This window comes from Mesoplodon densirostris, chromosome 16 (assembly GCF_025265405.1).
Source record: "Mesoplodon densirostris isolate mMesDen1 chromosome 16, mMesDen1 primary haplotype, whole genome shotgun sequence".
In the NCBI taxonomy this organism is placed as follows: Eukaryota; Metazoa; Chordata; class Mammalia; order Artiodactyla; family Ziphiidae; genus Mesoplodon; species Mesoplodon densirostris.
The window spans coordinates 26413329-26427687 of record NC_082676.1 but is presented as its reverse complement, the minus strand read 5'-3'; the positions used below and the strand labels follow the sequence as shown (position 1 = coordinate 26427687).

General features: G+C 48.6%; 1 protein-coding gene across 1 annotated transcript in view; it reads left to right on the top strand.

Annotated features, from left to right (window-relative positions):
- Window positions 1-5530: 5530 nt before the first annotated feature.
- The window catches only part of EFCAB8 (EF-hand calcium binding domain 8), a 33697-nt gene continuing 24868 nt past the window's right edge, over window positions 5531-14359 (top strand). The window contains 3 exon segments of the mRNA XM_060079180.1: window positions 5531-5602; window positions 7015-7198; window positions 13477-13595. Of these exon segments, the coding sequence (XP_059935163.1) occupies window positions 5531-5602; window positions 7015-7198; window positions 13477-13595 (375 nt within the window).

Sequence of the window (14359 nt, the reverse complement as noted above, 5' to 3'; positions counted from 1 at the left end):
AGAGAGCTGCTGTGCCTTCCACTGTCCTCCAACTGTGGGGGCTAGTTGGCCTTTTGGTTTTGGTGAATGCTGCTTTATCATTAAGCTCCTGGGCATTTTCCAGTTTCCATGAGTTGTGGGCGCTCTGTGCTGTATTTGTCCTATGGGTCGTTCTCCACTCATACTTGTCCTGGCTTTGTGTGCTGTAGCTCTTCCTGTCACTGTCTGCTGTAAGTTCAACTTCATCCATAAAAAGAATGTCTCAGATTAGATGAAACATGGCTGTGTGGTTATGGTTTGTGGGATGGATTCTGCTGTTCCGTTTTGTGTTCTGCATATGGAATTCTATCTCATTTTCCTGGTTCTAAGTGTGGCCAGCTGACCCTGCAGTCAGGTTGAGGCCCTCGGAGTTCGACAGCAACTTCATAGAGGAGCTACTTTGGACTTGGGGACAGCTGTCAAGATGTCTCTGTCGAGAAGGAAGTTGAAAACCAATAAGCCTCTGTCAAACATAGCCAGCAGTGTTAACGGGAGAGCAAATTGGGTCGGGATGAGTGAGGGTTTGGGATTAAAGTCATCTCCAAAAGATTGGACACCTGGGCCCTAAAATCCATTTGCCTGAGATTAAAGGCCGAACAGGAGAGCTGAGCCTGTCTGAGCTAGATTTCCAGGACAGCTTTAACTGCATTTGGCCTTAAGTCATCTGCCCCTGTAAATTCTAACAAACAAATTACTCAGCAAACCAGTTATTCTTCCATCCTCGGCCTACTTCCCTAGAGGCAGTTCTAAGCTCTCACCCCTGTTTCCAGGTTTGTATGGAACCCCACACCCTGGCCCCTTCCCCTCAGAGGAGGCTTCCTCTGATCTTACCTGCTCTCATTCCAGATAGATATTTAACTCTACAGCTGAATCTTCTCTTCCTTCCAGTATCAGAGGACTAGTACTTCCCTTTGCTTCTTACGCTTGTGCTTTGCTCTTGGGTGTCTCTGTTGCTCTCAACCAATATTTTTTCCCCTTTGTGGCCTCAGTCCACAAACATACAGAGCTCCTCCCTTTCTCATAAAACTTGTAGTTTTAAAATAATTATTGTAGTTTTAAATAATTATTGTAGTTTTAAATAAATTATTGTAGTTTTAAATAAAATAATTATTGTAGTTTTAAAATAATTATTTATAAAATAATAAAAAGATTTAAATAGTTGTGAGAATAGTATAAAGAACTCCCCTTTGCCCAGACTGACTAATATGGTGAACATTTTGCCGCATTTGCTTTACCATCCTATGCGTTTGTTGAACCATCTGGGAATAAATTACAGATATTGTGTCCCTTTACCTTTAAATACCCAAGTGTGTATTTCCTAAGACCAAGGATGTTCTCTTGTATAACCACAGAACAGTTGTCAAAAGCAGGAAACAACATTAATTCAATATTATCTAAGAACGTAGTCATGTTTAAATTTTGCTGATGGTCCTAATAAAGGCCTTTAGACCTTTTCCCCACCCAGTCTAGGATCCAGTTCAGAATCACGCATTGCCTTTAGTTGTTAGCTCTCTCAGTCACCTTTAATCTGGAACAGTTCCTTAGTCTTTGTTCTTCATGACACAGATTTTAAGAGTAAAACCCAGTTACTTTGTAGAATGTCCTGCAGTTTGGGGTTGTCAGGTTACGTACGTTTGTGGAGGGTACCGCGGAAGTGGTGATCTAGAGACCAGTGCGGCAGGAGGCAGGGCCTTTGGCTCCCTCATCGGTGATGTTAACTTTAATCACATGTTAACCAGGACTTTAAAGCGAAACAAAGTATACTTGATTTCTGTATACATACCAGTGCTTTGCTGCTTAATATAATTTTGGTGATATACGTGCCTTGTGTTAGTGCAGACTTTTTTGTATTCCTTTATTCTTGGCCTACGTTTTTTGCCGCATTGGCCCCCAACTCCGCATAATCCATATGTACTCATGATTTTGTATGTACTGACAGTACAGTACCCCCTTAGACCCAGGCAAGAAGGGGCCCTGCCCCGGGCTGAGCTTTAGGGCATCCCACTCTGTCCCTCCTCTGGCCATGTCCCTCTCCACCAGATGAGGTAGGTTCAAGGGGCTAAGCGGATGGCCACTCAGGCCCCACCGGTGTGCTGTCTGCTCCCCCTCCCCCCCTGCCCCCCATCCCCTGCTCTAAGTACTGGAATTCCCCACCCAAATCACTTTGAAGCTGATTCCAGAGTCTTTGTAGGCCTGTTCCTCAGGGCGTCATTTTTGAGGGCAGCCTTGGCAAGGCTTGCAGTGACCATGGAGCAGTGGAGGCATGGGGGAGATGCAGCCTGGGTGTATGGGCTGGGGTGTCCGTCCACATGCCACCATCCACAAGCCCCCTCAGCAGCATGGAGAGGACATGGGGTTGGGCAGAGGGCTTGGAGGCCACACTGCCAAATTCTGTCAGTGAGCTGAGGAATTCAAGAGTTCTAAATTTGAACCTGGCCTTCCAGCTTGTTATGAAAGTGTATTTGTGAAGGTAGGAGAATAGAATGTATTTTATTTAGCAGTGTAATAATTTATAAACATTTAAAATAACTAGACTTGCTATGTGGACCAATATTTGTTCTTTTGCTCGTGGCCCCATAATTATTAAGGGTAGTCCCATTTACAGATGTGTGTATGTGTACACACGTACTTACATGTATAAGCACGTACCTGTTTGTCATTCTTTTATAAATATTGGCATCATTCTGTGCACTCTTCTTGTATCTCATGGAAATCCCTCCTGGTCGTCTGCCGAAGGTCAGATTCATCCTTTTGATTCCTTGGGTAACGTCCTGAGTGCAGGTGTACTGATTTACTCAGCCATTCCTCTACTGATAGTCATTCACTTTATTTTTTGCTGCTCTGAACGATGTTGCAGCAACCACTTTTTTTTTTTTTTTTTTTTTTTTTTTTTTTGGCTGCACTGCATGGCTTGCAGGATCTTAGTTCCCTGACCAGGGATCGAGCCCGGGCCCCAGCAATAAAAGTGCCAAGTCCTGGGCCTCCCTGGTGGCGCAGTGGTTGAGAGTCCGCCTGCCGATGCAGGGGATACGGGTTCGTGCCCCGGTCTGGGAGGATCCCATATGCCGCGGAGGGGCTGGGCCCATGAGCCATGGCCACTGGGCCTGTGCATCCGGAGCCTGTGCTCCGCAACGGGAGAGGCCACAACAGTGAGAGGTCCACATACCGCAAAAAGAAAAAAAAAAAAAAAAAAAAAAAAAAGTGCCAAGTCCTAACCACTGGACCGCCAGGGAATTCCCAGCTACCACTCTTGTACAACGGTCTTTCACAGATGAATAAATTGCTACCCACCATTCACTCCCTTGAAATAAATCTTAAAGATTGGTATGAACCTTTTTTGAATTAAAAAAATAGAGAAATGCATGATTTTAGACTATAGAAATTCTCTAATCTCACCTGCAAGAAATAACTGACATTACATTTGGAGTTTACTTTTCCAGGCTCTCTTTCCATGCAGGTGGCAACATATACAGGTATATATTCTGAACAGAAATGGACTTATGAATACACCTCTGCAGCTTTCTCACTGGTGACCTTTCATCGCTGTGTTCAGTGGCCTTCATTTCTTATCATCTTGGCTCACTCTGGAGCATCCCAATCTTCCTGGTTGATTAATCCTGTCTTTTGTGTGTTTCTCCTCTCTCTATCCCCTAAATGTAGCCACTCAAGTTTCAGTCCCCATATGTCTAGGTATTTGTTTTTTGTTTCTAATTGGACAGCCCAGCATCACATGCATTAAGCCACTTTCCCTCATTGCTCCCTTTTCTGGAAATGTTTCTGGCATTTCCCTCAGTTACCCTGGTTCCTGGCTTCCAAGTCTCCTTTCCTTCGGCTCTTCTCTCTCCTTTGGTTCTTATAGCTGAGCTGTCGCCAAGACACGGTTAGGTTAGGACACCATGGGCCAGTCTTCCTCCTCCTCTCTCCCTCCATCTTATGCTGATGAGTTCATAGTTGCCTTCATGAAAGTATTCATGCCATCCTAGAGTGCCCTCTTGATTCCTGCTGGTGACACTTGCTGATGAGGTGGATTGACGCTCCAGTAATCCTAACACAATGCTGTCTTCCATCCTCTGTGGAGGTGCCATTGACCCAGTGGAAATGTGCCCTTTGTATTCTCAGAGCAGAGCTCCACGGAATGGACCCCCTCCTCCACACTCACACCTGACCCCGTGCTGCGTGAGGAGAAGTCCTGCCTCCAGGGGCACTGAGGGCGGGTGGGTGCACACAGTGGAGAGTCAGGGGCCCATCTTGCCCCACCTTTGGTGCATGTGTTTGACCCTTTGGAAATGTGCTTGCCCCGGACCTTATTTCCCTAATCTGTGAATTATGGTTGGACCCCTGCATGGCCTCCTAAGCCTTTTCTAATTCTGAAGAAAGGGTGACTCCCTTCAGGAAGTCTCTGGCATTAAGCCAGGGTTATAGTAACTTGAGAAGCCTCAGGTCCTCAGTAGGACAACTCTTTCCCGTCAGAGGAAAGAAGGCTCACAGGTATAAGCTCTAGAAAAACTCCCTGTTGGAGGATCCCCTATGAGAAGAGGGGTGCTCATCAAATACGGGCTGGGGGTCCATGGGCACGGGGCAGCCATCCTCTCCCTTGACCTTGACTTTTTTTCCACCTTCCTGTGACTCAGCTAGGTCAGCCTCCCACATGGTCCTTACAAAGACTGGAGTTAAAGCAACTATGATTCCCTATTCTAGGTCAAGACCAATGTCTTCTGAGGACTTCAGAGAGAGCTCTCTATCTCAAAAGGTAAGAAAGCCATCAGAATTGATAACGGCAGGGGGTGTTCCAGAGCCACCAGACATCGCTCATGGGCATCTAAGTCTGTCGGTTATCAGGTTATCAACCTCTGCACGGGGAGTTGCAAGCTTAGATATTTACAAAGTAGCAAGTCTACTGCAGTAGGCTGGTTTTCCCTTTTAAAGCATTGTGTGGGCCGAACGCAATAAAACTGAGGCCACCAATTTGCAGTCTCTACATGGACTGTACTTAATTTTGTCCAGCTAAGTTGTGATAAAATGGTGGGGTGGGCTGTACAAAGTATTATGAAGCCAGGTGAGTATTTAGTGTCCATTATGTGCTTGGGGCTGGGGAAAATAGAATTAGTATAGATTAAAGCAAGATAATTTTTAAATGCCCTGGCCTTCAAAGAGCTCACTATGAGATGGGGAGTAATAACAGGAGTTCTCATTGATTGTGTAATACAATTTGTTGGGGCTTCACATGTGTTCAGGTGTCATTTTACCTCACCACAACCCTTCAAGGTGGATACTGGGGAGAGATTTTGCAGATACGGAAACTCGTGGCTCAGAGAAGTGATGTGATATGCCCACGATAAATTAGCTTGGGAGCAGGGAGCCAGGCAGAATTCTAGCCCAGAGAGCTCTGGGACTCCACAGCTGTGTGTTTCCCATCACACCTTGCTGTCACACATATGGACAGACATGCACAGGTATCAAGCATGCATGGGAGATAGGAGCAAAGAGTTTGGAAGCACAGAGGGTGGCAATGATGACTCTCACCTGGAAGTTATTGAAAAGCTCCTTGGAGGAGGTGTCATTTGAGCCAGAGTTTGAAGCATGGGTAGGAGTTCACCTCTGGGGATGATGGTCTGTGTTGCATAGAGGGAAAGACGTGAGGAGAAGTGGAATGCTGTCTGTGTGTGGGGGGTGGTGGAGAGCAGCTGGCGTGCCTGGACCATGGTGTGTGCATTACAACTAGAAAGACAGGTCAGGGCTACATTGCAACGGGCTTTGAGTGCCACACTCAGGAGTCGAGTCATGATCAGATTTGCCTTCCAGAAAGATAATTGGTGCGAATGTTTTGGGAGGTGGATTTGAAGGGAAGACCAAACTCTGGTCCCAGTTGAGGAAGGTCATTGTACTTGTCCCAGCAAAAGGCTAGGGTTTAGGGTGGGGCAGGGATGTGGGAGAGGAAGGTTTAGATATAGGGGATGGATCATAGTAAGAATCAATAGGAAGGACAGTAAGAATGCAAGGGAGGCAGAGGGAAGAACCAAAGATGGTGGTGGGATTTCTAACCTCGGGGCCTGCGTGGCTGGTGAGAGCATTAACTAGCTCATCTGTTGGGCTCCATGAAGGCAGGTCTCCACTCTGTTCGATGGTGTGTCCACAGTGCCTGGCACTCAACGAATGTGCATAGACCCTGAGGGAATGAGGGAAAGATCACAGTTGGAGGAGCACTGCGTTGAGAGTGAGTAGTCCAAACTCCACCTTGTCTTTTGACTTTCTGAACCGAAGTCTTCTTGACTGCCCAAGGCCCAAAGCAGTGCATTTCAGTGGGCAACACCCAATGGTTATCACATAGTCCACACCTGGAGTCTTTGGGGGCAGGTGGCCTTTGATGACCTGAGTCTTCAGGAACCTGCAACACTGTGCTGAGGGTCAAAATGAGTCACGTGTAGGGGTGACAGAGGGGAAGCTTTGTTGAGGGCTGGGGGGATGGGGAAGGCTGGGTAGAGAATGCGGGAAGGTGAGCAGGAGGTGGCAGAAGCCGAGAGCCCCTGATGGAGGGGACTGCATGAGCTTGGCTGTCGAGCACAGGTGATCTGACCTGATCCGGGGTGTCTGGGCTGGTCAGCACAAAATCACACTGGCTGGAGAAGATGGAGCTGGATTCCTTGGGGTCTTGACTTCTGACCACTGAAGATTTGAAACTATATAGTTACTCAGCTGAAGCACCTTGTAGAGTCCTGTGATGTGTGAGGTGGGACCTTGGCTGTGTCTGCTAACCTCGCTGAGCCTCAGTAGTGGCACCTGTAAAAGGGGAACAGTAGTTAACTCCCCAGAGTCAGGAGAAGCAGTCTAGATCTTCCTTGGGCTTCCTAGGCCTAAAAGTGGTTAAACACTTACTTGGTTTGCATCAGTAAGTAACACACCACAACACTACCTACCCCAAAGGTGTGCTCTTTCAATAAGATGTGCTTAAACTGTTCAGCTCAGGAAATCACCCCTCTCAGTGCCTGGTTCTTGTAGTCAGCTGTGTTCCAGGTGTCCTCTGCAGGTGGGTCCCAGAAGAGCAAGGAGGTTCTCAGCTCCCCGACACCATCCGTCTCCCTTAGCCAGACATCCGACTTCCAACACGAGTCTCAGCTGTTCACTGAGCCACACCTGGCCCAGATGGAGAAAATGTTTCAAGATAAGGTCGACTCGACTGGAGGTGAGGCTACGTCATGGGCTCAGCCTCTGGCTTCTGCACAGGGAGGGACCCAGGACCTGGCATGGGTGAAGGGTGCAGACTTGACAAGCGTTTTTTTATCCAGTATCTCCTTTAAAACTTTTCGTCGTTACACTGTGGGTATTGTAAGCCTACTAGAAACTATTTGGGACCGAGGAAACAAATACCCCTAATCCAAACACTTGGGTAACCTCTATCAGCATTTCAGTATGTTTTCTTCCAAACAGTTACATATGTATGGTTCATTATCTATTACTGTGTAGCAATATTCCCACAGAATTAGTGGCTTAAACCAACACATGTTTATTATCTCACCATTTCAGTGGGTCAGGAGTCTGGGCACAGCTTAGCTGGCTTCCCTGCTCAGGGTCTCACTAGGCTGCAGCCAAGGTGTCAGCTGGGGTTGCAGTATCATCTGGGGCTTGACTGGGAAGGGTCCACTTTTTTTTTTTTTTTTGCTGCGTCGGGTCTTAGTTGCAGCAGGCAGGCCCTTCGTTGTGGTGCACGGGCTCCAGAGCGCATGGGCTCTGTAGTTTGCAGCACGTGGGCTCTCTAGCTGAGGCACAAGGGCTCAGTAGTTGCAGTGCATGGGCTTAGTTGCCCCTCGGCATGTGGGATCTTAGTTCCCCGACCAGGAATTGAACCCGCGTCCCCTGCGTTGGGAGGTGGATTCTTAACCACTGGACCACCAGGGAAGTCCCGGAAGGGTCCACTTCTAAGTTCACCAGGTTGTTGACAGAATTCATCTCCTTGAAGCTGCAGGACTGAGGGCTCTTGTTTCTTCCTGGCTATTGAAGGGCTACTGTTTTCAGCTCCTAGAGCTGCCCAGTTCCTGGCCCTGTGGGACTCACCAACACGGCTGATTTCAAGACTCAAGTCAGGCAGGAAGATGGCAACTCCAGCACGACGTGTGCTACAATCTCTTAATCGTGCACACACAGTCCCGTAGATCCTGTCACCTTTGCCGTATTCTGTTGGTCAGGAGCAAGTCACAGGTTCTGCCACACTCAAAGGTAAGGGATCACGGGAGGGCATGAACGCCAGGAGGTGGCCATCGTGGGGCCACCTTCAGCCTCTCTGCCCCAGATGGCTATGTGTGTTTTCACATGTCTGTAATTGTACTTTATGTAATTTCAGACCCTTCTTTTTCTCTTAATGTTAATTCCTTAAGGGTTTTTTCACACTTTCTGTGGTCTTCTGAATCATCACTAGCAGTGAATGCAAGTGCTCTACTGGTTGACTAAGCCATTTCCCTAAATGAAACATTTCGGTTTTATTGAGTTTAAATAACACTGTGAAGAACATCCTTTGTGCATCACACTTTTTTCTCTTTAGAGCTTGATTTATCCCCTTGGGAAGATACACATAAAGTTAAATTATTATTCCTATTGGAATACTTAAAGTCATCTTTGTTTCTATCCACTAAACTCTGAGCACCAATGCTGGGGCCATGGCTACTTGCCCCATCAATTTGAGTTTTACAGCCACACCGTGTTTTGGCAGGAAAGGGTAACAAATGGTCAGTTTACAAAGAGCAAAGTGAGGTGGGGGAGGGACAATTTGTGTCTGACCTGAAGCTGAGATTGTCCCTAATCAGAGTTCTTCGGGTGTTGGTATTTGGCGGCCAGGAGGTGCCACCACTGTGTCTTAGACGACCTGGCAGCCCCAGCTTTAGCCACAGTTTTTATTCTGTTTGTCTTTTGTTTTGAACAGGTAATATAGGCACACAGTTCAGAATTCAAAAGGTGCCATATCTCTCCCTCTTTTCGAAGCAGACCACCATGCAGTATTTTTACAATGCTGCATTACAAACATTTTCCAAAAAGAAAAATTCAAAAGGCACTTATCTCATGATACCTTTTCTTGGTATACAGAGAAAATGTCTCCCTGGGCCAGACTGTGCTGCTCCGTCCAGCATGCAGTCCCTGCAGGCGTTACTGCTTCCTGGTTCCTGTGACCTTCAGAAGCACAGAGTGCCTGTAGTTGCTTCCCCCTGCTTTTCATGTGCACTACTGTCTACACTGCTCTACTCCTTGCTTTTTTGTCCTCCAACTTTATTGAGGTATAATTGACAAATCAAATTGTAATGTATTTAAAGTGTGCAAAGTGATGATCTGATATCTGTATACATCGTGAAGGATCTGCACAATTGTCTACTCCTTGCTTTTTTAAAAATAATTTTTATCGTTTCCCTTCTTGAATATGTCTTGACCTAATATGTCTTGAAATCTTTTCCTATCAGTGTAAAAAGAGCTTCCTCATTTTAAAAAACAAAACAGAAAACTGGCCGTGGTTTTAAATGGAGGAAAGGAAAATTCACTCTTAGTTGATGGAGGGTAAAGGAAAATAGGACCCTTTTTCTCTTTCAGAAGGCTTTAAAAGAGGTGAATTCTGAGCATGGGCTTGAAACCGTTTCTCGGGAACCTTGGCCATTTGTGCTTGCCTCGGAGGGAAGAGGGGAGATACATGGTTCTCTTCCCGTTCTGCAAGTTCCCTTTTTGGGCTGCAGTGGTTTTGCTGGTCTTGAAAGTGTCCACGTACCCCTGGCCCGCTGCCCGGGGGGGGGCCTGCCTGGGGGAGGCTGCAGGCTGCTCAGGGGTCGTGGGAGAACCACCGGGCTAGGGGGCCCTGCAGCTCGGCCTGCAGGCAGGGGGAGCTTACCTTCGGCTCAGGTGCTTCTGAGTGGATGTGGGTGGCACACAGGCTGAGTGCCACCCACCCTTTATGCCAACAGACATTTTACCAAGCTCTGCTAGGCCTTATGGTTTATATAGGCCTCTGCTGGATTTTATTCAGTTCTCCCAGAAGCCCTGCAGCAGGGGTCCTGACTGTCCACGGGAGGCACCTGGGACCTCTGCACAGACAGACGTCAACCACAGGCCCCGACAGAGTGGCCAGTCCTGTGGCACCAAAGCCTGTGCCTTCTCAGGCACCCCCACCGTGTGGAGCACCTCAGATGCTAAAGTAGATGAAAGAAGGCCCCTTCAGTGAGAGCAGGGCTGTGAGTCCAGTGCACAGCATCATCCTGTCCTCCGTGATCTGTGTGCTGAGAAGGACAGGCATGCGCTCTGGACAAGCGTGGGGAACAGGTATTTATTTCCCCTGGAGGGCAGAGTGGAGGCTAGGAAACAACATTTTTCTTTTCTTTTCTTTTTTTCAATTGAAGTATAGTTAATTTACAGTGTTGTGTTAGTTTCAGGTATACAGCAAAGTGATTCAGTTACACATACATATGTATTATTTTTCAGATTCATTCCCATGTAAGTTATTATAAAACAACATTTTTCTTAAGTATTTTTAATATAGCATTTATTTTTTTAAATGCTGAATATAAAAAACAGAGATAAATAATCCATTATCCTACCTCTTGGCATTACAAAGAAAGGAAGAGAAAGGGGCGGGGAGCTGGGGGCACTTGGCACTGGAAGAGTACACGGGTAGAAAGTTCAGACAACACAGAGAGGTGTGGGTGCAGCGGGAGCCTCTCCCCCTTCCTCCACCCCTGACTCCTGCCCCACTGTGTTCAGAGGAGGTCATCCTTGACCTGCCTGGAAAGGTGAAGTGGGAGTTTCCCAGGAGATGGGGAACAGGGAGGGTCAAGGCAGGGCCTGGCATAGGAGAGGTGTTGCTGGGCTAGAGGGCGAGCGGGGCATCCTGGGGCCAGGCCGGGGGGCCAGGTGACCCTGGGGGTGCGGTGGGTGCCCTCGGGTCACAGGGCCCTGAACTCCGGCAGTGGGGCTGATGGGGAGGTGGCACATCTAGACCTGTTTGAGAAAGGTAAGTGTCATGGTGGCCAGGAGGTTGGGCTGGATGTGGAGCCTGGGGGGTTTGTTGAAAGAGCTCATCATGTGATGGCCGCACATTGGGGTCCTGGAGATTATAACAGAGGGGAGAAAGTCTTCTGGTTTCAAATCCCCGCTGCACCACTGTGTGTCCTTGGGCAAATCCCGCACCTCTTGTGCCTCTGTGTGCTCATCTGTAAGATGGGGAGAATGACAGTGCATCATTCTAGGACCACAGGACTCACCCCTCAGGTGTTCATCTTGGGTGACTGGGTGGAGGTGATGCCGTTAGCAGAGATGGTGAACACAGGAAATGGGAGCAAGTTTTGGGATAAAGATAAGAAATTGGATTTTAAACATGCTGAGTTGAAAGGGCCAGGGGGACACTTGGAAATATTCAGGGACATGGAGAGAAATTCTCTCCTGAGATGTAGAGATGGGTGAATAGATGAGGTCGTTCAAGGAGAGTGCCCAGCAGAAAAGAAAGGGACAGTGATGGGAAGAGCTGAGGCACATGACGAGCGACAGGACAGAGCAGGCGACGGAGCCTGGGGGAGACGCAGCAGCCCGGGGAGGCGAGAGTGGCTGGTGCTTGGCTGCCAGAAGGGAGGAGGCCCCGAGGACCAGGAACGGCATCCTCAGGTGGGGTTCGAGGTCACTGGGGCTCAGAGGAGTGAGCTGGCAGGAGTCAGGGAGCCGCCCAGAAAGTCCCTCCTGCCTGATCCTAGGGAATGTAGTGGCCCCCTCCCAGGGACATGATATTTTCACTTTTGTGCTTTGAGAGCTGTTAGTGAACCATTTGGTGTGAGGGGTGAGCGCTTCCTTTTAGCCGTGATGAGCAGGGGACCTGACTGGCTCCCACAGTGTACATTTCCTTTCCAGGACAACTTTGTGTCTATTCTCTTGTTGTACTCAAAATTTTTTCAGTAAACTGTTCTTAAGAAATATATTAAAATAATAGAGCAGTGAACAATATATACAAGTTCTTAAACATCAATGAAAGGGACTCTCCCTGTAGTGTTGTCAAGAGGAGTTTGTTCATTAAACCTGCACAAAGGCCCTTTGACTGCCATCTCTTTCCCGAGGGGACAGCTCTGTGCTCGGGGACTGTCCCCTGACATCCATCTGATACACAGAGGGACTGTTACATGTCACTCAAATGTGTAAGGCTCTTGGCTATCGCTTCAGATCAGCAGGATGGCTCCTTTAAGCAGGGCAGCTTTCGTTCAGGCTTTCATTTGTTCCTCAGTTTAGCAGTAAACGATGATAATTGTCACGGTAGTGCCGTGCTGGGCGTTGTATGAGGAGCGTGGAATAGGGTGAGAGCGTGACCCCAGATTGCTGGGGATGGTCTGGGTGCCACCACTCATCAGCCGTGTGACCTTGGGCACATGACCCCATCTCTCTGTGCCACAGTTTCCTCACAGCACCCCCCGCCCCCCCCCTCCCCCCGCCACCATCAGGCGATCAGTAAGAATAAACACAGATGGTGGTGGTCCTCAGTCATTGTCATCACGTCCCAGTGCCAACAGAAACACTCAGGGAACAAACATTTGCTGCGCGCTGAGGACCCAGTCAGAGAGGGGACAGGCTCAGCCCTGCACTCCCCGAGCTCATGGCCAGGCTGGTAAGGAGGAAGGTTGGGGGGAAGTAGGAGCCAGGCATGGCCCTGGGCCGCCCGCTTCGAGAGTCCCTGGGAAAGGCTTCCCTGTGGAGGAACCAGACGGTGCAAAGGCCTTGAGGTGGCAGGGTGAGAAACGGTGTGGGGACATGGTGGCTGGAGCAGAGAATGAAAGGGACTGTGGTGAGAGGTGAGGTCCGGGAGGAGCAGCCTTCAGGCCATGGCGAAAGTTCCAAATATTTGGAGGGGGTTCTAGAAGTTCTTTTTGAAGACTGTGATTCTTTTTTAAAAAATCTAGACAGGAGTAATGGATCCATTTGCAGACAGATGCCCCTGTAGCCACGAAACCCAGCAGGGGAAGAAAGTTTCCCCCTGCCCCTCTGCCTCTCCCCTGCCCATCTTTCCCTCCAGCCCAAGTTTGTATTTTCATCGCCTCTAAAAGATGCGTTTCACCTCTTCCTTAATAGCTTTGAATTTATTTATGTCCCTTTGTTGCCATTGTTTACTTATGTTTTTCTTCTTTCTGTCTTTATTATTTATTTATTTTGGAGTTTTCATCAGTTTTCTTTGTCTCAATGCCTGGTCTGTCTGATTTGCTCAGAAATGGGATCTGATCTTTTTTAGTACCCACCCCTGTCACTGCTGTGGGACCAACATGGTGCTTTCATGCGGCAGGTGTGCGGCCAGTATTTTTGGGTGATCACATGTTGAACAGATGAGATGCAAAAGATGACCCGGCAATGTGATCCTCTGTGTGTTCCCCCTCAGCACCCAGACACCCAAGAACACTGTGGCTGGTGATAGGGCCGAGGGACTTTCAGTGAAGTGGACGGTGTTCTTCCTTCTCTCTTTTGAAGCCCTGGACATGAAGACTTTCTTTGAGGGTGTGAAGAAGATTCTGAGCAATATGTCCAACGAGATGATAGAGGCGCTGTTTTTGAAGGTGGACATGAACTGTGATGGCTCCATCACCTAGGTGAGGAGGGCACCCCCACTGCTTCAGGTGGCTGGAGGGTGCGGTTCTTGGCTGGTCGGTGGGGCAAGTGGAGGGCTGAAGAGGGGGGTAGACTCTGGGGGGCTTGCTGGATTGAGGGAACACTTAGAGTCTTTGAGGGGGCCCTCCCGAGACCCCTGTGAGCTGGGCTCACTGCAGCTTGTTCCCCTGCCGAGGTATAGGAGAGTATGTGACAAACGCTAGTGACCCCTGCCCAAGACTGGCTGAGCACACAGCAGTGAGCAGCAAGGACCCCTGCCTGCCACGTGGCTCTCCTGCACACCAGCCTCCCATTTGGCTAAGGGGATTCCAGCTGGTGCCACAACCATCTCTTAGCCTTTTATGGTCACTCAGTGGCTGTTAAATCAAAAAATGTCAGGGTTGGGCTTCCCTGGTGGCGCAGTGGTTGAGAGTCCGCCTGCCGATGCAGGGGACACAGGTTCTTGCCCCAGTCCGGGAGGAACCCACGTGCCACGGAGCGGCTGGGCCCGTGAGCCATGGCCGCTGAGCCTGCGCGTCCGGAGCCTGTGCTCCGCAACGGGAGAGGCCACAGCAGTGAGAGGCCCGCATACCGCAAAAAAAATAAAAAAAAAAAAAGTCAGGGTTTTAGAGCATATTAATAATAATGCTTTTTACCCCTGATTTTAAATGTTCTACAATGAGCATATACAGCATTTAAGAATGCAAAAGAACACAGTAAAGTACAAAGAAACAGTCTGATGTATTGATGTAGCAATGCTGACAAC